The 25,287-nt window shown below is 48.3% G+C and overlaps 1 protein-coding gene across 5 annotated transcripts; it reads left to right on the top strand.

Moving 5' to 3' along the window:
• Positions 1-1,218: 1,218 nt before the first annotated feature.
• On the top strand, positions 1,219-24,945 carry arhgap45b (Rho GTPase activating protein 45b). 5 transcript variants are annotated; one of them, XM_035412166.1, is made up of 23 exons: positions 1,219-1,485; positions 5,490-5,892; positions 8,846-8,989; positions 10,622-10,706; positions 12,307-12,379; positions 13,427-13,505; positions 15,316-15,450; positions 15,739-15,800; positions 15,947-16,057; positions 16,458-16,538; positions 16,706-16,873; positions 17,446-17,583; positions 17,754-17,944; positions 18,312-18,433; positions 18,548-18,646; positions 18,812-18,910; positions 19,821-19,984; positions 20,374-20,562; positions 20,965-21,102; positions 21,399-21,637; positions 21,810-22,014; positions 22,574-22,673; positions 22,871-24,945. In XM_035412166.1, the coding sequence occupies exons 1-23, from the start codon at positions 1,402-1,404 to the stop codon at positions 23,329-23,331; spliced, it is 3,570 nt and encodes a 1,189-aa protein (XP_035268057.1). In that variant the 5' UTR covers positions 1,219-1,401; the 3' UTR covers positions 23,332-24,945. The 5 variants fall into 5 exon arrangements, with proteins under 5 accessions (XP_035268057.1, XP_035268058.1, XP_035268056.1 ...); XM_035412167.1 differs by having other exon boundaries at positions 1,220-1,485; positions 5,505-5,892; XM_035412165.1 differs by lacking the exon at positions 1,219-1,485 and adding an exon at positions 1,530-2,308 and having other exon boundaries at positions 5,505-5,892.
• Positions 24,946-25,287: the final 342 nt, after the last annotated feature.

Here is a 25,287-nt window from a genome sequence, read left to right as displayed (position 1 = left end):
TGCCATATGCCCATTGATTCCATTTTTGGATAATGTGAAATGTTCAGTGTATTCCACAGCAGTGTAGCAAACCCAGTCAGATCAGTCATACATTTACAGAACCATGGTTCCATTTCATGTAGCGCTTCTCTGATTGGCTCTGGGAATGATGCAGAACAATGCTCTGGTACAAATGATGGGTTCCGGGTACTTTTGTAGTAAACAGACTAGCATGTAAGGTAGCCCAATGAACAAACATGGGGGGGGGGGGGGGAATGACTAAGAAGCTGACAAAGGCACAGGGCAAGCTCCATGAAGCTGCTGAGAAATTATCTCCCAGTGAGTCCATACAAACCTGTTTAAACGATGCCCAGGAAGCTGCAATCCCACTGACTGAATGGGCCCGAGGTTGGTCTTGCAACCAGCACAGAGGTATCCTCAAGGCTGGGGTAGCAAGCCAAAATAGCCCTAATGAGCACCTTAAGTGTGCATGGTCAGAGGCCTTTAGTAAACACACCAGTATGGCACCTATTGAGAAGGCCAATGGGTAATGGGAATGCTTGTGACACCGGCATGTAAACAAAGACATGCAGTAGTTTAGCCTGCCAAAACGCACGTGTTAACTACAGCGGTTGGCAGGCCACGTAACACAAGGTTGTCCTTTTCAGCTGTCCAGAGATGGGAATTGAGTTGCAGAATCAAACTTAGGGAGTGGGGTTGTTGTGCCGAAATCCGACTCTCTGCTAGAATTCGACTCCCACCTCGTGCACGCGCTCCACTCGTCACAACACGCGCGAAACTCTAACCTGGTAAAAAAAACGCTGTCCGCGGAACGAAAACAGATTTCCATTAGCCAACTTTCAAATGTTTGCTACTATAGCCTACGATGGACCGGGAGATGTATGACTGTATGAATGTAATGCGACCATTAGCCTGAAATCGGTGTTGACCCAAGTGTTTGCATAGGGATTTACTAACCATGATGACAGTTTTTTTTAGCGTAGGCAGTTTGATTAGACTTGACAACTCCCTGAGACGCCGACAGCTTCAGCTACGGGAGCCTTGAAAATGTATTCGGTTCTTGAGTTCATTATTTTCGTTACTGGCTTTGTTTGCATTAAAGTGTATGTAGTCCCAATGTAGTAAGGTAGCTAGTCTATCTCGCACACCACATGAATCGAAAGGTTGCCCCTTTGAAACTTTTTTTCTCGTCTTTGAAAAACAGCGGATGCTGCACTGACTTATGTGAATGGCATTGAATGGGTATCCAGTGCAATGCGACAGGAAAGGACTGGGACTGTCAACGTGGTTGATGCACGGGTTTGATGTGGGAGGGAGCCACGAAGAAGTAGAAGTGAATATGTTCAGGTCGTTGGGAGGTATGAACGGAAATTATTAAGGATAAATAATATCAATTTTAATATGTTCACTAAAAAGAAAAGGGAACTGATAAAAACGCCTACGAAGAAGAGTCGAGCAGGAAGCCCCGCACCCCACAACTCATCAGTAAGTTACATCTTTCCTTTCACTACAAGCTAGTAGCTAGCAAATTCATTTCCGACCGAGCTGCCTGGTGTCGAAAAGACCGTTTGTGAGAGATTGCAAAATTTCTGCGGTGGCTTCTGCTGGCCAGCTAGTTAGCACGCTGTCAGTCATTCAAGTTCTGGGCAGTGCTGGGAGGAAGCGATTAATTAGTTGTTGCTGCGTTTTGTTTGTTTTGGTTTGGTGTTCCTTTAATCTGTATATGCAACCAATGACACCAAACTAGGCAACTATTGCGTATTACTAATTTATGTAAATATAGCTGCGCAGCATACTCATTCTTTGGAACGTCAACTCTAACGTTACATTTGATTTATGTGACGTTAGACAAACTTTGTGAGCTTCGGTTTAAACTACGCTGCTACAGGAATAAGACATTCAGAAATACGCACAGCAAGAGATGCCTTGTGGAGCCTTTTTGGCGCGTTACATTACTTGAATAAATGTGTTTATTTTTGAAGGGAAAAACTGAAACAAATGCCTCTCTGGATAATATCTGACTAGCTAATTCGCCAACTTGTTAGCTGTCTAGCTGGCTAACGTTAGCTATGCGGTTCATTGAAGTTTCAAACACACGGAAAAGCTGGCGAACTTAAATCTAATTCATACGTTGCGTTACGACTTACGGTATTAGTGCACACGTTGTGCAAACATGTTGAAGCGTGGAGCATGTGGTAAATCCAGCTACAGTCCGTATGCAACCGGCCACAGGGTTAAGAAAAATGGGACTAAAGCAAAAAGCAAACTGGACCTGTTGCCAAATAAACCTAACATCTGGCTGAAGCAGGTAAGTTATGCTATGTTCCTAAATTGATCTGTTAGTAAATTAGTTTTAAAAAAAATTGAGTACTCTGTTGTGTAATCAGACTACATGATGATTATTAGGTTGTTCCAGTTCAGTAGGTTTTATTTCAGAATCTGAATTTAGGCGATCCAGTCGCTTAAATTACTTTTTTTTTTCATTTTAAGAATGACAACATATATAATATACCATCTCCTCCTAGGTATTACCTACGTAGCTATGCACATAGCCCTTTGAATAAAATGGAATAAAGCGATGGTCTTGGTCTACCTCGTTCAAGGTTGGCTGCCAGTTAATAAACAGAAAACCCCATACAAGGAAGGCAGTGTTACAGTTTCAGAATATTGAAGAAGTTTTATCGAGATTCATAATATTTGATGTCAAAACAGTTGCGTCGTTATTTTCTGTGTCCATCCATGCCCCTATCTAGAATAATGACTGCTCTTAATGTGTCCTTTTTAAACGTTTTATCAATGTACGTACATACAACACATGAAACGTTAAATACGGAAATGAGAGGTTTAGGTTAGCAGACAGACCCGTTGATGATCCTGTGCACATGCAAGCCACAAGACCATTGTAGTAACATCTGCTTGTGATGCGGTATCTGCAAAACCTGATGTATAAAACTGGATGAGAACGATGTTTGCTCTGAACTGGGATGACAGAACACTCATGAATTGCAGAGTGCAATTTCAGAGCCTCTGAAGATGTATAGTGCTGTGCTAGGTGCAGGGCTTTCTTTCTGAGCCTTGCCCAGAGTTGTCAAACAGCGAGAACAGCAGGTGTTTTAGGGGTCTCCTTAGCGACATCTATGGGGCAAGGTGTGCTAGTGTGAATTTTCTGTAAATTGCGGCCTCTACTGAGAGCTCTCACTGACCAACTTAATGCACCACTTTCATTTCTCAATTACCGTCCGCTTATAATAATAATAATAATTTCTAATAAATCCCGATGTTTTGTTTTTTAACGCAGTCTCATAGGACAAGAGGAGAAAATAACCTTGGACAGGAATTATGCCAAGATGGGCAAAGTTAGCTAAGTTCAGAAATCAATACCATCTCTTTTCATCTTTTATATTTGTGAACAATTATATTTATTATTCATTTTTACTCTGTAAAAAAATACTGACCAAACTAATGTCTTCGCGTGGGCCAGGTTGATAACCTATAACAAGATTCTAATGTGCTCAAGTCTTGTCATGCAAAAGAAAATATACAATAAAGTATTCTCAATGTGATTCCAACAGTTTTACAGACAATACACAATTTGTTTACTATCAGCAGCATACTTCTTCCCAGTGGTGCCTAAAAGAATGGTATGTTTTTGTTTTAGTTTTTCTGGCTTTGTAAGCCAGTTTGGTAATCTCATCTCAGGCTACATTGACAGTCTGGTTCTTTTGACGTCATTGGTTGCTACCCAACCACCACATACAGGAAGTCAACACTGAGCACTTCCTGTGTATAGTTCCCAATACATGGGCTGGTGGTTGTTGTGATGCAAGTTCCCCATATTGTGGCTTTTCAGTCTTGCAGATTGAGAGTTGAGAATTGTATTTTGACATCACATGATTTCTTTGTGTCTTCTTACACAAGATATCCCTCCTCTGACATAATCATTTGTTTTGAACAAGAATGGAATAGGACTTTCCAGGCATGCACTGTGGATGTGTTTTTTGACGATTATTGATTTGATGTGATAATCTTCATGGGGGAGGTTGAAAGAATGAGCTTGTTTTTCCTGGCTCTCCATCTAAGCTAGATTTGCTGACTGGATAGTGCTTCAGTTTTGTTGTTTTCTGTTTACAAGGTTGGGGGTGGGTTTTTACAGACAGAACTGTTTTGTGTTGTTCTATGTCTGCGCTATAGTAGCAAAGAGTTGTTAACCTACAGGGCCTTCTTCATACACCACTGGCTGAGGCCACTGTTCTGTTTCTCACCTTAATGTTTTGTTTTCTGTTTAGCTTGGCTGTTTTAGACGGGGCGGAGTGGGTGCTTGGATCAGTGCTTGGGGACTGTAGGTTGGACAGTTTATTGCACACAGAAGGTTCAGGCTTGCTCGTACTAGCAATGTGCCACATCCCTTGATAAAGGGTTGATTGATGTGGTCAATGGCAAGTGTACTTATAGCATATGAATGTTACAGATACTGGGAGAGGTTTAGAGAAGCTAAATTGCAAGGCACTGCAAACTGAGGTAGAGGGTGTTTGGCTAAAATGTTATGATCTTCTGTTTCCAGCTCATTCCATTTCATGTTGCCATTTTTGGCTGGACCGCAACAGCAGGTCAGCCCTATAAACACGAATGTCTGTGACTGAGTCACTGAGTGATGAAGTTACACCATTGGTCGGCCGAGTTATGACGTTACACCAATACACTGTCCAGCCATATACTAGGTTTTGACCTGGTCTTGTTTCACCTCATTTGGGTTCCTGAGTCCTCAGATCCAGTCCTGGTGGCCTTTCTCCTGGAATTTTTTATATTTATTTCACCAGTGCATCGTATTATTTGCTATTGGATAATAAAGGGCCATTTTTAAAGGATTCATTGCGTTATTGTTAGTTGACTCAGTTTCTTAGTCACCGAGCCGGGAGTTCAACTGATGAGGGACTACAGCTTGGAGAAGCTCAGTCCACAAAGGGGCTACAGCTTCAAGCAACCTGGCATCCACCCACCTCAGTTCACACAGCTGGGCAGGGCCTAGGGGGGGAGGAACTCACAAATGAATACTGGGGCACTGTCGATGTAAAGACTTACTTTATGTAAAGACTAAAATTCAGTCGACAGGGCCCTACAGTGCTCCCATTTTAGGATCTGCTCCTGAAAATTGATGTGTGCTAACTGGAAATGTAATTTAGAAGCACATCTACTAATTGGGATGCTGCAAAATAATTCTTCAGCTTCTTGGGAAAAATGTTTGTTTAGAGCCCTGGTCAGCCCTAGATCTTTTTGACAGCCAGTTTAGCCTACTGAAAACTAGATTAATCCATTCACCGGTTTGGGAGTCAATGAATCATGTGGCTCAACTCGGTACGTTGAAGTTTGAGTGAAGTCATAACCACCGTAGAGCCTCTGTAACTACAGTAATGTATGTTCCATTCCTATCTCACCACCCCTATTCCCATTCCCATTGTCTCTTCCCGTTCCCTCCTCTCTGCGTAACCCAGCTTTCCGTTCTCCAGGAGCAGCCTAGCCGGGATGCTGTCGATGCGGCTGCTGCCGCCGCCTCCTGCTCCTCCTCGCCTCCTTCGTCCTCCGGCCTCCTGGACCCCTTCTCTTTCCCGGGAGGGCCGTCCGGCCAGCCGGGGAGGCCGGGGGGCTGCCCCTCCCCCGTGGCCACGCTCAGGCGCCCCACGGCGTTGAGCCGGCACGCCAGCGCCGCCGGGTTCCCCCTCCAGTCCTGGGTCTACAACAAGGGCCTGGGCAGGGGAGCCGCCACCGCCCCCAGCCCCACCGCCGAGAGCCCGGAGCCTGCCGCCATCGAGGTGGAGGACATCCCCGCCCTGCTGCACGACGTGGCGCGCTTCGCCGAGGCCGTGGAGAAGCTCAAGGACGTGGTGCTCGGGGAAGGTGAGGACCCGAGAAGGAAAGAAAGACCCACACGCTTCGTATAACACTCCAAAATGAACATAACATCACATAACAACATAACATAACAACATAACATAACATAACATAACAACATTACATTACATAACATTACATTACATTACATTACATAACATTACATTACATAATGGTGAGAACTGGCCATTCAGCCCGGACGATGCTCGCCATTTTCCCGACTAAATTAGTGCAATTAAAGTTTTAGCCCAGCTGTAGCTTTGACGGTTCAGCCGTGCCAAAACTTCATCAGAATGCGGGCACCTGTTGCCACTCAGCCTTATTTGTCTGAAACTGCTTTTGCGTTCTGAGACCCCGATGGGTTTCCTGCTTTTCACACTCTCCAGTGCGGTGTGGGCCAGCTGAGCGACGTGAGCGCGTGTGAATGTAATGGAGGCCTCTGCGTTTCGGCTCATGCGGTCCCGTAGACCTCGGCCTGCGTGCGTACGCGCCGGTGTGCCGTCACATGCCACCCCAGCTGCCCGCGCTGGGTTTGAGGGGGTGAAGGGCGGGGCAGGATTTGCTCAAGGGGTGGTCGGGGGGCACGGCAGAGAGAGGAAGCGAGACGGCGCCTCAGATGGTTTGGCAGCAGATTGCACGTCGGTCACACCCCAGCGCTGAAAGCAGTCATCTAGTGAGCATGTGACCAATCTCAGGCGTCCCGAGCTCACAGAAAACACAGTTTAACCTCTCCCGTTTAGCGCCTTTCAGTGCAACATACGGCGATGTCACTTCCCCAATTGACAGCTAGATCTGACTGCTGTTTCACCTTGGCCAAAGGGGCAAAAAAAAGTACAAGTATAATACAGGCGACTTTGACAAATCTGTGCACACAAACCAAAGCCACTACAGCCACATTAAAGATCCTACTATAGTGTCATGTTAGTCACTGTATACTTCTGTCTTGTTTTGCAAGTCTTGTGTAAACTGCAAGCATGGACACCTCTGTCAAATAACATGGCAAGTAACCATGGTGACTAGTAGTCAGGGGGCTTTTTGTAGCGAATGCATAAAAAAAAAGCTGTCCTTCACGTTTTAGCCATTTGTGCGCATCTTGGCACTTTACCGCACTCGTGATGAAGTGTATATATTAAGGTAAGGGGTCTGCTGTTGGAGAGTTTGAGAGCAGCATGTTGTAATAAAGTTTCGGGAAGCAGTTCGTAACCCTCCTCTTCTGGAGTTGTGAAAGCGAATCAGGAGGGCGGGGGTTTGAGACAACAGCACTTCCTGTCAGTGTGGCAGTTCGTCAAGAGCGCTTCCTGTTTACGTTCCCCAGACGGCCTGGCTGTTGGGTGCTCTGATAAGGGTGAGGCTGCTGCCCCCCCTGCTGCCCTGTGCTTGCCTGGGTTCGTTGCCCGCTGTTATTTGCTGGAGCATCTGATGTGGCGTAGCTACTGATAATCTGCTGATTTTAGTTCAGTTCAGCCAACTATCCCATAGCATGGCATGAAACGTAACTCTTTAAGATGAGATGGATTCCCATGCATTTCTGTTAAGCTGAACTGATGAGTTAAGATATAGACACCAGTTAAGCAGTGTTTCAACACAGAGTGATGGGGAAGCTTGGAAAAGGATACAGAGCTTAGGTCATGTGTACTGGATGTTTTTTGGCTGCTTGTTAGTTACGCATTATTTACTATTTTGCAAGGCAGAGAGTGCAGCTGACGAGTTGTCATGGTAAAATGTTTCTGAGAGAACATTCTAAACTGAAGCGAAACAAGTAGTTGCGTTTTGTGTTTTGATTTGAACTGAAAATGCAAGGCCTTGTTGCGTACTTCCCCTGTGATGAAGTGACACCCACAAAGTTTGGAGCTCTTGTGTTTTACTGTCTGAAGGTAGCTGAAGTAATGAGGTATCCCTTAAAGCCAGTGCAGGAGACGCCGTAGCTCCTGGCTTTCGATGGCCTTCTGAGGGAGACGGGACCTCTACAGGGGTGTCTCATGCCCTCAGTCCTGTATAGCAGCGGGAAGTGCGCTGCCTTCCCACTCAAAACAAGGTTTCTATCATCTTCATTGTTTATGTTACCGAAATACCGAATCAGATTCCTTTGGCAGTCCGTTGAAGTTAAAAAATATGCGGCTGTGACTACAAAGGGGCTTCTTGGTATTGAGAATGGGGCATGATTTCATGTGTGCGTGTGTGTGTGTGTGTGTGTGACTGCGCAGGCACGCTTGTGTTTGTATGCCCCTTTTGGACTGAAATTTTATTGTAAAAGTTTACAGTTACGCCAGACGTATGCTGTTTCAGTTGAAAGGTCCTGGCTTCATAGGGACTGGTGAAAGCCTGAGATTTACACTCGCTTTGAGGCTTTTAGCAGTTGCTCTGGTCCAGAGCGACTTAACGGGTATGTGTGGGGCTCAGTCAGTTAGTAGACATGTGTAATATACTCTTCTAAGGTAAAGCACCAATGTGCTAACGCCACTCTTTCTGAACCACGCTGGTTTGCACAGCTCCGCCCCCTCTGTCTCTCACCCTGCCTGGGGCAGCCAGGTCAGGGCCCGGGGTGTCGCTGGGCGGATGCTCGTCTGGCCTGGGCTTCTCTGAGTCACTGAGTCAGAGCGGAGAGCAGGCAGAAGAAGCAGGCAGAAGTACACTTCAGACTGTGAAAGAATGCAGTTCACTGACTTAGGCTGTCGAACACATCCTCACAAATATGCTTATCACCTTAACACATGCTGTGCTCCTTGCGGGGGGGGCAGAATTGATACCATCAGGTCCTCACAAGCAGGCACGCGCGCACATACACGCACACGCACGCGCACACACACACACACACATACACATACACAAACACATGCGCACACACAAACGTATACATGCACACTCGCGCACACACACACACACAGCGGCAGATTCTGACCCTTTTTGGTGCGTGCTTGCTGCCTGACTGGCGTGTGTACTTACACGCGTGTTCTTGCAGACACGCAGGAGAACCGCCGGCCTGTGGCCCATGAGTGCCTGGGCGAGGTTCTGCGGATCCTGCGGCAGGTGATCAGCACCTACCCCCTGCTCAACACCATGGAAACGCTCACCGCAGCCGGCAAGCTCATCTCCATGGTCAAAGGTAAGCCTCTCTACAGGAGACCGGTTTGTACTCCATTGTCACTCACAGATTGGTCTGTACTCCACTGTCACTCACAGACCGGTCTGTACTCCACTGTCACTCACAGACCGGTCTGTACTCCTCTGTCACTCACAGACTGGTCTGTACTCCTCTGTCACTTACAGACCGGTCTGTACTCCACTGTCACTCACAGACCGGTCTGTACTCCACTGTCACTCACAGATGGCATGGACATTAGGGCAGGTCTCAGTTGGCTCAGTTTCTCACATGTTCACAATGACACGTGAAGTTATCAGCGTCCTCGTGCTGTGAATCTAAAAAAGCTATGAATGCACTGTTCTGCAGTGTTGTGATTATAGGATGTTGTTGCCTGAACTCCAGGAAACGTGTCTTTCATGTGGGTTCAACTTGTTCTACTCGGGGAAATGCATGTGATGGAAAACAGCAGTAGATCTGATTAACCCTTGTTTGGCCCTAAAGAATTGTGCCATCTTGTATTTGCATAGCGAATGGAGATCTGAATGTGGGCTGTACTGGCATGTGAAATTTGATATCCTCTTCCCTCCTCTGGAGTTTAATGCCTAAAAGAATGTGCACCTGTGGCTGTTTGCAATCAGCGGTGCATTCATTTTTGCAGGTGGGCTGAAATGTTCCTCCTGGAATATTCTAGATCCCATTCTACTGTTCCCATAGCTAATTCTTTTAATTATAATGTGTAGCGTTGATGATGTAAAATTTGAGCTTCATGTTATCTGGAGTGCAGTGGGTCATGCATGAAGATGAGATTCAGAAATGATTAACATCACTTTTTCCACTAGCTAGAGTAAATAACTTTATTTGTTTTAAAAAGTAATAAAATGACTCAGCCTTTCATGTGCATGATGCCTTTGAGAAAACTTGTAGTTCCTCTGACAGAGTGAGTTCACAGTAACACCACGTACCAGAAGTCTGCCGCACGCAGAATCTTTTCACTTGTACAGCCATGCCAGGTTAGCACAACTGTGGTTCCTTCATGTTCAGCTGGTACAAGCCGACTGCATGTCCCTCTTTGACCAGAGGTGTCACTGTTGTGCAGTGAAGCAGGGAAGCACTGTTAGTCGCTACCCTCCCTCCGTAGGTCTGCTTCACTGTCCACATTAGATAGTGGTCTGTGGAGTGTGTCACTGCATCAAGAACCTGCGTTTGAGCCTGCTACACCACCCAGGAGCCCACACTGATGCTGTGTTTATATTTTATAAACTCAATCTAACCACCCCAGCAATATTTTTTGTATGGATGGTTGTACCCTCTCAGGAATGTATCACTTTTCAGTAACAATTCAGTCCCAGTACTAGGCTTGTGTTGTGTCTGTATTTATAATGATAGTAAGCATCCAATCAGTCAAGTTCTCCAGTGCTCAACAGGACCCTCAGTGCAACAGTTTGGATTGACTAAGAAGAGCATTGTCTGCTCATAATGGAAAATCCCTCCTGATCATGCCTGTTCACCACTGAGAGACATTGACATTAAGGGCATTGCTAAATGTCCAATCACGTCTGACTGCAGTGAATCTTTCCGCTCTAAATTAACTGTGAGTTGTTCTGGCTGTGAACGGTCCGCCCCGGATGCATTTAAGAATCCCTGTGGTTTCAGGATTCCACTACGAGGCGAACAACGACGCGGACAAGAAGGCCTTCGAGAAGGCCATCGAGACCATCGCAGTGGCCTTCAGCAGCAGGTGAGCGCCTCCAAACCGCCTGTGCCGCGGCGCGTCATGTGACCCCGGAAACGCGAGCGCCCGCGTGCCGAGTCCTCGCGCCCCGCTGTAGACTGCGGGCGAGGCCGGTGCCCCATGGAGGCTGGTGCACGTTGAGCGGCACGGGGTGCAGTGGAAGCGATTGGTTCAGGTCGCTCCGCGGTGTCGATGCGTATCACACCTTACGGGCACAGAAGAGGAAGGAGAAGTCTGACACGCACTGACAGAAGGAGGACTCACGTAAACAGGAAGTGCAGGAGTGGTTTTCACCTCACAGTCATTGAGTGCACAACACAGACTATGATCTGTGGTGAAGAATTACATACATTGTTGTACAAGTGCACCTTCTAATAGTATTCATTATTGTTGTAAGTATCTGTTTGTGGGTGAGTTCTTGTGAGTTTACAAGTCCCGTTTTAAGTAAATGTTGATGAGGGGGACAATTTTTGGGTCTGGCAAACTCACCAACAGGGACTTAGAAAGGGTAATGCCTCCATGGAGTGTTTTATTTCTATTTAAGAAAATATTGCTACCTTGAAACAGGCAGCAGTGGTGTCTGATGTAAGCAGCATGTAGTGTTAAGTTCTTGCACACAGACAAAGGGAGAGATTCCTTCAGATGAGAAGTGGTAGCGTTTCTGGAAACAGAAATGAAGTCAAAGATGCGCCCACAGCTTTTCATGCTAAACGTATGTACACGTGTAGGTGTATGTCGGTGTATGTAATAGGTGTGCTAGCGAGTATAATTACGTGCGTAGGGGAGGAAATGGGGAAGTGGGACAGTGAAAGCACACACAGCCTGGGCACATTGTGTGGGTAGTGAGTCGGGCAGCTTCCTGGTGTGTGCCCGTGAGTATCAGACAGAGCAGCGCAGACGGACCGGGTTTATGGGAGGGGAGCGAGCGACCTGGAGGTAGGGATGGGCGAGGGCAGGGGTGGCCCAAACTGGACGTGGAGGAATTAGGGTTCCGGAGGTGCCGACCCGTTGGATTGGTAGCTGAGATCTTCCCTGTGAGTGCTACAGCGGACCCGTTTGGAAGTGTGGTGGACTGAGTCATCTGCCCTGATCATGTGCTTGGCTTTACTCTGGTGATGTTTTGAGTAGTTTAGCTTGAAGGTCTTCATACTGTCCTTTAATCTCTGATGACAGCTTGTACAGGAAGTGCTGAAGTTCCTTCATGAATTTGTGTCTCTTTTCTTCGATTTGCTCTAATATTGGCTTCCTGGAATTATGTTGGATTCCTGGAATATTGGCTTCCTGGTAATGGGATTATTATCAGCCTTGTCCAGACTGAAGTGTACATTTACATTACATAGCATTTTTATTTCTTTCATTTTCAGTGTATGGCAGAAGCTCTTATCCGGAGCGACTGACACAGATTACTTCTGAAAGGAAAGGGGATAAAAGTAAATTAGTTGTCAAGTGTCATTGTGTAGCTGTCTCACCACCCTATCTGTCTCCTGGCTTATCCTCTCTCTTCTCTCCCCCTATCTTCTCTCTCTCCCCGTTCCTCTCCCTCTCTCCTCTCCTCTCTTTCTCCTCTCTCTCTCCCTCTCTTTCCCTCTCTCTCTCCCTTTCTCAGTGTTTCAGAGCTGCTGATGGGGGAGGTGGACAGCAGTACCCTTCTGTCCCTGCTGCCCTCAGAGAAGAGCAGGGTGAGTGTGTGTGTGTGTATGTGTGCGTGTGCGTGTGCGTGCGCGTGAGTGCACGCGTGCTTGTGTGTGTGTGTGTGTGTGTGTGTGTGTGTGTGTGTGTGTGTGTGTACATGTGCGCACTCTGGGCTGATATTAGCAGGATGGCTTCCTGTCGGTGACACAGCGTGTCTTTATCTGGGCTCTCCTGCCCCCTGTCAGAGCCTCGGCTAAACCCAGCCTGTCTGTCTCCAGATAACAGGCCGCCCGAGGCCTGGGCCCAGGCCCTGCCAGCCGCGGCTCATCACCGTTATTAACCACGACGGGATGTACAGACACTTTTCAGCTGTTTGAGTCAGCCGTGGACCCAGTGCTCACCACTGGTACCTTTAGAGATACATAATGTGCCTGAAGCTGGTACAGGAGGCTTGCAGCTGTTCAGTCACTTCCAACTGAACTTAATCAGACTGCAGATTCCTCTAAGGGCTGCTCCTCTAAGCACCCTCAGGTTTATGCTCTGCTCTGACGGTGCCGAAAGTGTAGATTTATGGTGCCCAGTCGTGCCACAGAGGGCCGAGAGTATGCAGGTTTTCTATCAAACCAATCACTACACCTGATGATTTCGCTAATTTGCATGCCTTCAGACAGATAGGAAGGATACTTAATAGTGAAATGAGCAGGTGAAGTGATTGGTTGGAATGAAAACCTGCATACTCTCGGCCCTCCATGACACTTGATTGGGCACCACTGGTGTAGATAGTTTTGCAACGTTCATGCCTTTCCCCTCCCCATATGTTGTATTTCATAGACTTCAGACTGATGAGTAGTTTATTACTGACACATGCTCTTGGGAGCTACATAAGGTGTGATATATGTAGGACATTGAGAGTGGACATGCTTGAGCGCTCCACAGTGTGTCCTTCACCATGGGTCGTTGCTCAGAGGAAGGTTCCGGCTAATGTAATAAAGGTTCCATTATCGGGCATCTGACACAACCTGTCAGTCAAACTCAGGTGAGCTGTGCGAGCGTGATGCGGCCCTGACCTTTGACCCTCCTCCCTGTCCTTCCAGAGCATGGAGAACCTGCATGGAGGAGTGGCGGGCCAGGGGCCAGACTGCACGCTAATGAAGGATGACCTGCAGGGCTTCGGTAGGGGGCATCCTCTCCCTCTCCCTCCCGCTCTCTCCCGCTCTCTCTCTCTAGCTCTCTCCCCCCTCCCGTGCTTTATTTGCTTGACAAGTAAACTTGCATTGCAAAAGCAATGGGACATACAAAATGACAAACAGACCCCTACAACCAAACGAGAAGAAAAAACTAAAAGTAAAAACCCCCATTCTTATATGCAGATATAGATACACACACTTATACACGCACACATTTAGTTTGTGATATAACAATTTATGAACCTTTAAGTATTAATAATGGACACAGATGATATCATGTACAGTACTGTTTAGTCCACACCCTCTCTTAATTTATGGCTGGCAGAGACATACTGAGCTGAGTTGTGTTATCCCCTTTTTAATCTGAATCCAAATGTGGATCTGACCTCTTCTCTGTGGAGAAAAGTAAGTAGCGAGTTCCCCTTTGTACCAGATGATAATGCCCCCTGAATTCTGGCCACCTTTGGTACAGGGGTGTTTTACAGAGGGTGTGTGTGGGTGGGGCAGTGTGTGTGTTAGCACTGGGGGAGGTCGCGTGTGTGTGTGTGTGTGTGTGTGTGTGTGGGTTTGTGTTGGATGCTGTACCGAGTATGTTTGAGTCCCTCCGTGTCTCGCTGCAGGTTCTGGCTGTGCTGGTCAGCCTTGGCCAGCTCCTCTTTCACTCTGTGGAGCTCTGTCTGTAGGGCCTGGTTGTCCTCCTCCTGGTGTCTCATGGCAGCTCGCAGCTCCTGCATCTCACACCTGTGCTGTCTGAGGAGGCTGGGTACCTCACTGTTAGCCTGCAGTGTGTGGCTGCTACAGTTAGCCAGAGTTTCCTCCCTGAAGTGCGTGAACTCCTGCTCCAGCACTGCCAGGCTGTCTCTCAGGGTCCTGATGCTGCTGTATACTTTTGGGGAACTGGGGGTGCAGTGGGCAGGAGGGGGTACTTCACGGGCAGGGGATCTGGGTTCAGGCTCAGGGTCTTGTACTCTGGCTCTTGTTTGTGCTTCTCTGCCTGTTGTTTGAGGTACTGAAAGTTGAGCTCAAGCTGCTCTAGACTGCCCTCTGAGCCCTGCACCATGACTGTGCCAGTGTGGTATATGTTCACTGTTAACATGGCATTACTGCTGTTTGAGTCCTCCATTACAGAGATCTGTCTGCCTTTGCTGATGCTATTTTTTTATTTTGGGATAGGTCTGGCAGAGGGCTGTGTGCAGTGGGGTAGTGTGTAAAGAACAGTAGGTTGCACTTGACCCTGTTCTCTTCTGGCCCAGGAAGTCTGACACCTGGGTCTCTGGGAAACTCCTCAGGACTTTGTCTTTATGCTGCTTTTTTTTTTTTGCCTTAGCTGAAATTAAATCAGAGTATTGAATTTGAAATCCTACTGCTGGTAGGGCTGTGGGTTCTGATTGGCTGGCAGGAGTTGGGATCAGTACATTTGTGGCAGCTGTTTGCTGCTGCTGCTGCTGCTGCTGTTGGCTCAGGTCCAACTGTCATTTCAACTGTCACTTTGCTGTCCCCCTTCATGCCTGATTTTAAACAGCCTTTTAAATGGTATTTCTTTAATGATAATGATTAATTTTTTATACATAAGGTTTTAGTATTTTAAATGTCTCCATTTTCTTCTCTGATTACTCAGAAACATTTATGCAAAATTATTGATCACAAATCAAACATTTTCTCGTAAAAAAACGGAAAATTTGATAAATATTTAGGAGCTCATCTTTTCACTGCTGCTCTCTATCAGAACTATCAGAACATGTCTGTATGTAACTAGGTGTCTCCGCTGGTCTGTCTGTGTGTCTGTGTGTGTTCAGTCCTGAGCGCTGAAGAGGTGGACGTCATTCTCCAGGGCAGTGAAGGAGGGGTGGACTCCGCGCTCAGCTACGCCAAGACCATCGCCAAATACATGAAGGACCTGACCAGTTACGTGGAGAAGAGGATCGCGCTGGGTAGGCCATCGCCACACTGCTGAACATAATTTCGCACGTAAGGTCGAGCCATTCGTCGCTGGTGGAGAAATTCCATTTAGCCGAAACCAGGATGTTGATGACAAACAGGAACGGTCACGCTGCTGCTGTAACTGAGCCAGAGCAGCGGAAGTGGCAGTCCTGAGGAGGGGGTTATGTAACGCTGTGCCATTTTCTATCTGCTTCGCGCAACGAGAAGTGAAATAAACTAAGCGTACGAAAGTGAGGATCTGCGAGTTTCATCCCACGTGTCTCTCTCTCGCTGTGCAGAGACGGAGTTTGCCAAGGGCCTAACGAGGCTGTATCACACCTGCAAGCAGAGCATCGCGCAGGTAAGCCTTTCTGGAAGAATCCAGAAAAGACCGGAGTGGAAGCGCCAGACTTTCTAAAGGCCATTTTAGGGCAGTGTGGGGTGAGTGTATGTGCCCTTGTCCCTGCAGTAACTTCCCCAACCCCCCCCCCTCCCTTTTCCCCCCAGCCCCACATGCCCTTCCTGTCCATCTACTGCCTGGCCCTGGAGCAGGACCTGGAGCAGAGTCTGGGGGTCCAGCAGGCGGCAAGCACTCTGCACAACCAGACCTTCCTGCAGGTACGCTACGCCACACTCAGTCTCCAGTGCTTTCACAGTTACGCCTTTATCAGAAACAGCCTGCAAGTAAGTGCATCTGAGGAGGCTAGAGGAACGGTGGCACAAATATTTTTTGTATTTGTGTACATGCACACTCTGAGCTGACCAGAGGAGAAGGACTCTGGTTCCTTCCTAGTATTCTTCCTCCATGTCTTTAGGCCAGGGTAAACGGTAAATCATGTTGCAACAAATCTTTTGCAAAGTGTGCTAGGCTGGCAGGGGGTGTTGGGGGGGCAGGCGGGGGGGGGGCGGCGGTAGGCTGAAGACTCAGATTGACGGGGGTGTTGGGGGGGCGGTGGCAGGGGTTAGGCTGAAGACTCAGGCTGATGGAGGTGTTGGCGGTTTGTCTGTGTCCCTGCAGCCCCTGACGCAGCGGCGGCTGGAGCACGAGAAGAAGCGCAAAGAGATAAAGGAGCAGTGGCAGAGAGAGAAGAGGAAGCTGGTGGGTGTGCAGCCCAGGAGGGCTCGTGTACCCGCCTGCCTGTGTGTGTTTCTGTCCCGCGTGTAATAGCGCGCGATGTGCTTTATTCACATGCTTTTATTCAGTCTGTGCGCCGCATACGTGAAATAACTTGTGTGTGTGTGTGTGCACGTGCGTCCTCTGCGCAGCTGGACGCGGAGAGTAACCTGCGGAAGGCCCGGCAGTTCTACGTGACGCGCTGTGAGGAGTACGACAAGGCCAAGAGCGTCACCAGCCGGGCCGAGGAGGACGGCGGCAGCTCCGTCACCAAGTCCCTGGACAAGAAACGGCGGCTGGAGGAGGAGGCCCGCGGCAAGGTCAGCTGACCCTGCGTCCCGTTCTCTGATTGGCCGGTATCCGAGCATTTGCGCCCTGATGTGGAAGGTTCAGCCGCTGGAATGGGAGTTTAGGATTTCCCTGTTCAGTGTGTGATTCTATACGGTGAAATGTGATTTATTCATGTATGCTTTATTGACGTGGTCACGCATTGCCGCAATATTGATAAAAACACTCATTTGCATAAAACAGTGTTGCCCAATCGTATGCCATGGAGGACCAAAAGTATGCAGGTTTTCATTTCTACCAATCACTACATCTGCTGGTTTTACTCATTAACATATCTACCAGAGGCGAGGGAACTAGTTGGTGAAATCAGCAGGTGTAGTGGTTGGAAAGAAAACCAGCGTACTCTTGGCCGTCCATAACACGTAACTGGGGACCGCTGACATACGTAATAAATCAGCAATCAAAACCACAACACTGTTGTCAACTGCATAATCGATGAATAACGCTCAAGTTGTTTTTAAAGAAACATTGATTTATTGATTAGTGTCTTTCACGTGCATGCTCTCCCTTCCTGTATTGCACCCCCCACCCCCCTCCCCACCAGGCTGAGGAAGCGGAGGCTACGTATCGCACATGCATCGCCGACGCCGTCACCCAGCAACAGGAGCAGGAGCACGTGAAGGTCAACGTCCTGCGGCAGATCCAGGAAGTGATCAAGCAGAGCGATCAGACCCTGCGATCGGCAAGTATCCATGGCGACACGTCCCCAAGAATCTAAGGGGAACAGCAGCCCTCTTTGCGTTAAACCTCCCCCTGACCGCTATCATAAGAACATAGGGGAGAAAGTGGTGACAAGCACAGGCCACTCAGCTCAACTAAACCCACCTCTGATTGGCTCCCTCTCCTTCACAGGCCACCATATCGTACAACCAGATCATGCACATGCAGACGGTGGCGCTGCCGGTGCACTACCAGACCCTGTGCGAGAGCAGCAAGCTGTACGACCTCGGCCAGCAGTACGCCGCTCACGTCAAGGACCTGCGCTTGCCCGAGGAGCCCAAGGCCCGCTACAAATTCGAACCCTACTCTGCCTCCTCCGCCCAGTGAGTGCCCGTCGGCAGCCGTCTGCAAGTCCAAACCCGGGAGTTTCACTGTTTTGCCGTTTTTGCATTTTTCATAAATTTAACATAACATGGCATAATGATGAGAACAGGCCATTCAGCCCAACATGCTCGCTATTTTCCTGACTAAATCAGTGCTGTGATTACCTACAGACTATAGAATCTAACGCTGTATCAAGCCTAGGCTTGAAAATCGCCTCTTGAGTTTCTGCCTCTACTATGTGACCTGGCAACCTGTTCCACACATTGATTACTTTGAGTGGGAACCCGGTCTCTCTCTGGTGTGGACCGTGTGGTTATTAATGGGATTATTAATGTGGGGGGGGTTTGTTTGCTTTGTCTGAGTCAGGCAGTCTGGCAGAGTGCGTCACGACAGCTTCAACACGGACCGTCAGAGCGCCGCCGAGGCCCCGCCCACCTCGGGGGAGGCGGCCTCCGGAGATGGAGTCTCCAGCCATAAGCAGAGGAAGGGTGAGAGATCAGCGGTTGTCGTCCTGCATGCGCGCACCCCACGTGTGCTCTCCTCCTCTCCTGTGGCGCTTCTTCGCCTCGCTCTGAGACGTGTTTCTGGTTTTTGTGTCGCAGTACGAGGTCACCAGTCTCACAAGTCCTGGCCCACGACGCAGAGCGACACTGAGAGCGCGGGCGGGGGCAGCGGCCTGGAGTCCCCCTCCACCAGCACAGGTACCCCGCCGCACGGCCAGCGGGCTGCTGACACCCGCGCAGCGAAAACCCGCTTTCCGTCGATGCGTTAGCGTTAGCATTAACGTTAGCTTTAGCGTTAGTCACAGCAGGAGTTTCAGGTCTAGGGGATCCGTGGTGACCTCGGTGGCGTGGCCTGTGTTGCAGGGGACGTCAGGAAGATACCGCGGACTTCCTCCACCGGGACCATGTCGTCCAACGAGGACCTGGAAGAGAAGGACGGGAACGTGGCTTCCTTTGAGCAGAGTGAGTCCTGAGACAGGCCTCCCTCGCTCTCCTCTGGCTCTCCTGGCTCTCAGAGGAGCAGAGAGGAGAACCAGACACGTCAGCCCGTCACATTTCAGGCCTTTACGAGGCCTGTGTGCTCCTTGTTGAACTGAACCACTGATTCGTATCTGCTGAATTAGGTGCGATTTTACGGTAAGATCATCATCGCGATGATCATCGCTGCGATCAGCTCTAATGCTTACATGAAGCTGTTCACAGTGCTTGACTGTTGAAGTTTGCAGCTCCATGGTGACGGTTTCTCGCCTTTTGGTGTGATCCGCTTAGTCAAGGTGTAAAATGCACTCGACTGAGTTTGACATTTAAAGGTTGAAAGGTGAAATGGGTGCAAAAGCAAGTGCACTTAATTAGACTTGGGTCTCATCGTTGCTTGGATTTGACTATAGTGTTAATCGATTGAGAAGTCATTAAAATCCATACATGCTAACTCTCATTAAAAAGGGCATTGTAAAAGTTTTAGGATGAAATTTGAAAAAAAAAAAAAAAAAACATCAGTTTGTTGAATCTGTGAAAAGTTTCTAGCAGCACATCTAGCTATGTAACATAACAGTTTTGACATGAAAATATTCAAATACAATATAGCTGTAGAAAAATTGGTGCTTGGCTACCTATATCTTTTACAAGTGACTATGGTATACAGTATTAACTGCAATAATGTGAATTAAGCAGAGGGTGACAGAGAGATATAGTTTTTGCTGTCTCAAACCCTCCCAGCTGCTTGCTGCATTGTGTTTATTATAAAATGACGCTGACGCTTGTGTACAGCTTATATACTCATTAGTGGGCACGTGCGCTGATTCGGACACTGGCGCTGTGTTGGGACAGCACAGGACGGTACGTTCAGACCGATGGACTGCGTTGCGTTTTTCAGGCATGAACGGCATCGAACCCGAGAACACGGCGCCCAGCGGACCCTTCCGGAACATCGGCCTGTCCAAGGCGGCGCAGACGCACCGGCTGCGCAAACTGCGCACGCCCGCGAAGTGCCGCGAGTGCAACAGCTACGTGTACTTCCAGGGCGCCGAGTGCGAGGAGGTGAGGGCGGCCACCAGGGGGCACTGCGGCTTCAACATTCCACAGGGCAGCTTGCTGTTAAATTTCAGTTCACACGCTAGGGTAACTCTATGTGCACCTGAGATCTGCAGATAAACTGAGACGCATATTCAAATAAGTGGCTGCTAGTGCTTGCTGTTACTGTTTCAAAGGTGTCTTTAGTGAGATTCTTTTCATTATGTCAGTTATTCCGTAAAAGCACAGGCCTCTGACAACCACTTCCACACTCAGCACCCTCTCCTTAGTGTTTACTAATGAACCTTTAGTTACACGGGGCTGGTTGACTGGACATGCATGCTCTTTCACAGCCAGCCCCCCCCCCCCCCCCGCCTGTCAGTTAGCCTAACCTGCATGTCTCATTGGCCGTTCAGTGCTTCCTGGCCTGTCATAAGAAGTGTCTGGAGACGCTGGCCATCCAGTGCGGGCATAAGAAGCTGCAGGGCCGGCTGCTGCTCTTCGGCAGGGACTTCTCCCAGGCAGCCCAGGGCAGCACCGAGGGAATCCCCTTCATCATCAAGAAGTGCATCTTAGAGATCGAGAGGAGGGCTCTGAAGATGAAGGTGGGGGAATGAAGGGGGGCTGACCACAAAGAGGCTTGCCGAGAGCATCCTGATTGAACCATACTTTATCTGTCCTTCTCTCTCTTTCCCTCTCCCTCCTTCTCTCCCTCCCTCTTGAATCTTTCTGTCCCTCTTACTCTTGATCTCTCGCTCTCTCTCTCTGCCCCCTCTCCCTCCCTCCCTCCTTTCTCTCTCTCTCTCTCAGTCTGATGAGTCTCATTGATATGACCGCCCACAGGCATGGTATTGGCAAGACATTTACATTAAATGCAAATCAATAGTCATTGCCAACAACCAACTGCACAACAATATCAACACGTCCGTGTAAGGGATACTTGTACACTTATGTTCTCAGGAAACCTTACATGTACTTATTAATGAATCCAATCTCTCTGTGCGCAGGGCATCTACCGGGTGAACGGGGTGAAGACGCGGGTGGAGAAGCTGTGCCAGGCCTTTGAGAACGGCAAGGAGCTGGTGGAGCTCTCCCAGGCCTCTCCGCACGACATCAGCAACATGCTCAAACTCTACCTCAGACAGGTACGGATCTTCCCAACGCTCGCCACGCTAGAGGACGCCTCTGATGCACCAGTCAGATCGAAGGGCTGTGTGATGTCATTGAACTCTATTCATGTGGTTCCATGTTAAAAGCGTGTTTTTCATTCAGAGGCTTCAATCAGTGCTCATACCTGCTATTTAGTATACAGCTTTTACGCAACTTGTATACTCAATAGTAGGCAAGTGCGCTGATTTGGTCACAGCCCTGATTTCTCTAAGTTCTGTGAGCTTCCATTTCCTGTTTCCTCTTTCCCATCATGCCCTCTGCTGCCCTCCAGTTGCCCGAGCCGATCATGCCCTTCCAGCACTACCACACTCTGATGGGTCTGGCCAAGGACAGCCTGAAGGCCGAGACCCCCGAGGGGGAGGGGGCGGGGAAGGGGCCCGAACTGGTGGACCGGGGCCCCGAGACAGACCCCGAAGTTCGCGTCTTGGTGGACAAGCTGCGGGAACTTCTGAAAGAGCTGCCCTGGGCCAACGTGGTTACCCTGCACTACATCGTGTGTCACCTGCGCAGGTGAGCCGACGCTGTCCGTCGTCCCGTTCACACCTGAAGCCTAATCATGACAAGCTGCCACACCCACCATCGATGCATGAGAACGACACCCTCTGTGATGGTGGTTGAACTGTTCAGTTTATTCTCCTTGCCCACCCCCCTTGCCCACCCCCTGCCCCTCCCCCACCCCCAGGATTGCAGAGCTGGAGGAGGATAATAAGATGAGCCCCAGTAACCTGGGCATCGTGTTTGGCCCCACGCTGATGAGGCCCCGCCCCACGGGGGCCACCGTGTCCCTGTCCTCCCTGGTGGACTACCCGCACCAGGCCCGCATCGTGGAGGCCCTCATCGTCTTCTACCACGACATCTTCCCTCCCGAGGCCGGCAGTCTCAGTCAGGTGGGTGCCACAGCCAGCGCCTGGGCGGGGCTTTGGTGCGGCTGTAGGGCAGCAACCTTTAACTCTTGAGGCACTCTTAAGCCCAGAAATCTGATGGCTTGAGCAACTTGAGAAGTGGCACCTTGGATGCCATGAATGCGGTTGAGTCTCGTATTACCAGGCTGTGACTTCAGTCCTCCTGCGACTCCCACCCATGTTACTCTCACATTCACCCTTCACCCATCTGCTCATCTGTGCACTGGAGCATATTTTAACTCACAACCCCTTATAGAAAATGAATATACTGAAGATATATTTAAACAAGATATTTTATGAAGATATTGCAACACTTCATTATATGTGGCCAAATAAAAATTGTTACTGATAGTAAGGTATTGCATCAGTATATCTTATACAAATACAATTCTGTGAAATATATTTATCATACTTTTCAAGATGTATATTTACATATTTAGTGAGGCAAATAATTTCTCATTTGTTTATTATTACTATTTTTCTGCGTGTGAGTTAAAGAGGTAAATTGATTCTAATGTTTGTCGTCATGATGCCTGTTGCTCAGGACAACAGCGTTGCAGGGAGGAGGGAAGAGGGAGACGGACAGGAGGCCTCGGAAAGGCGCGGCAGGCCGGACGCTGAGGACAGGCTGGAAGAGCTCTGTGGTGAGAACGCAAGCCTCAGCGCAGCCAAGGGAAAGACGGCTACCAACGGCCCTTTCCCTGACTGGAGCCTGAGCGTGCTCTTCATTGAGTCACACACACCAGGAAGGAACAGAGTTTCATCATCAGGATATTTCCCATGTGCTCCGTGTGTTTGGGGGAAAAAGTGAGGTTCAACGATGTTCTCCCTTTTCATTCAGGCACCTCTCCGGGCTCCTCTGGGTCCCGTGAGCGCTCTGTGGACTCTGATTCGGAGCTGGAGGAAGCGGAGGGCGAGGCCCAGCAGGAGAGCGAGGCCAGCGCTGATGATGAACAGCTGAGCCCCAGGGGCAGCGTGGACTTTCCCGACTCCCCCGACGACGGCCCCCCGGCTGTCCCCGACGGCGGCCCCCCGGCTGTCCCCGACGGCGGCCCCCCGGCCGTCCCCGACGGCGGCCCCCCGGCCGTCCCCGACGGCGGCCCCCCGGCTGTCCCCGACGGCGAGCCGCCGGACGCGGACGGCGCGGAGCAGGAGCTGGAGCTGGCCTCCTCTCTGGCGCAGCTCAACACCAACCAGTCAAACAACACGGCCGTGGCCCCCCTGGGCCTGCCGCTGGCTCGCCTGTGCAAGGGGAGGCTGGCTGTGGCCAAGGATGCCCGCAGAGAGCCCGAATTTGTGTAGGAACAGCCTGAGCAGTTTTACAGGGAGGAACCTGGTAAATTTGTATAGAAACTGCTTGAGCAATTTTACAGGGTGGAAACTGATCAATTTTTAACTAAATAGCCTGAACAGTTTTACAGGGTGGAACCCGGTACATTTTAATAGAAACAGCCTGAGCAATTTTACAGGGCGGAATCTGGTCAGTTTTAATGAAATAGCCTGAGCAATTTTACAGGGAGGGAACCCTGTAAACTTGTCTTTCTTTGTCAGTGTATGATCCTTAACTGCTTGTGTAGTGTACACTGTATGACTTTTATGTGAAATAGCTCGTTTTTAGGTTTCAGATCTCTTCATTTACACTTTGCCTCCCAAATCAAATTTTGTCACAGTGCGCAAATGTCTCATTTCAAATGTCAGTTCAGAAAAAGACTGAAGAACTGAAAGTGTTAGCTTTAAATTGTACGATGAAGAGATCAGTCAGTTCTGATTTTACTGTCGTTGTACTGGTACTGTCCTTGTGGGAGTTCATAGTGACTCTCACCATATAATGGTATTTTTCTTCATAGTAAAAATATTAATATAATATAAATTGTTCAAGTTTGATAGAAGGTTATGGATATATTGTGAATGGTGATCTGCTCTGAAGCCCAAAATGCTGATGCTTTTGCTCAGTTTCCATTCTTATCACCACCACTAGGGGGCTTTTATTTTCCCCCTCATCTCCAATCCAATGATGACCCTACATGTCCAGGAAACAATGGCTATTGCCCCTGTATCCTGTCTGACAAGCCCTCCCTTTTTCAGAATCTGCTGGAATCTCCTGTGCACTAAGTCGTTTATTTAGCTTCTGAAATCTTTTGTGGTTGAAAAGGCTTTTTGTTGTGGTTTCCAATCACTTACACTGAGAGCCTGAAAGGCTAAATTAAGACCTCCAGCACCACTTTGTCGTTTTTTCCTGCTCCATTTGGCGCCTCTTGCTAAGAGAGCAGCGGAAGCCTTCACCTTCTCCTCTTCCCCACCAGTGCTTCAAACACTTTCACTCTGTTATGTTCCTTTATCAAGGTGTTCTGCTGCTCTATTCATTCTGAGTTCAGGTGAGCAGTTGTTTACTGTTTTTACAATGAATAGGAAGCAAGCTGTGGAAAAATTGTGTCTGTAGGCTGACTTTCTGCAGTCTTTTCAGTTGCTAGCTGCTAGTGATTGCTCTGGGCGGAGGGAAGGGTATCACTTCAGCTAACACCAGCATTATAAATGCATCTCATTAGTACGGTTTGGTATGTCGTATGTTTTTATTTAAGACTGTGCTCTTCACAGTGGTTCAGACATCGACTGTCGCTGTCGCTGGTAAACTATTTTAATTCTGTTTGTGGAATGGTCAATGGGTTTTTTTTTTTTAATAACTTTCCAAATATTTTCAAATGTTTTATAAAAGCTATTCCTAGAATAGGATTTCAAAGTTATAATTTTATGTGTTAACTGTATTGGATTTTATAAATTATATTTTTACATGGAGAAAAATGTCTACCATGTCTATAAAATAATAAAAAGTGAGAAATGTGAAATGTTTTTCACTACTCTTTTACTGACAAGCTTGAGTTTTGTATAATTAAAAATATTAGCTGAAACTGTAAAGTATGTACTTTGCATCTATAATCAAATGACATTTAGTGATTGCAAAAAATCAGGTAAGATGAAAAACATAAAAAACTAGGGGACATTTAAAAGCATGCTCTGCATTAACGTGGACTATTGTAAGAATTTACGAATTTTCACAATAACCAGTACTCAGGAAAATGTATACCATCTCGTTACCACAGAATTTCCATAGTGAACCTGTCGGTAGGCTCCCTGCTCTCTCTCCCGACAGTAACATTATTTCACTGACAGCCCAGCTGAAGGAACGGCATTGTTTAAGAAATGAAGGCAAGTCGATATTTGATTGTTTTTTATACATACTGTTTATACTGTAACTTTTTC

The sequence above is a fragment of the Anguilla anguilla genome, chromosome 4, assembly GCF_013347855.1.
Source record: "Anguilla anguilla isolate fAngAng1 chromosome 4, fAngAng1.pri, whole genome shotgun sequence".
Lineage (NCBI taxonomy): Eukaryota > Metazoa > Chordata > Actinopteri > Anguilliformes > Anguillidae > Anguilla > Anguilla anguilla.
The sequence above is the reverse complement of the archived record's forward strand: the minus strand, read 5'-3'. Positions and strand labels throughout refer to the sequence as shown.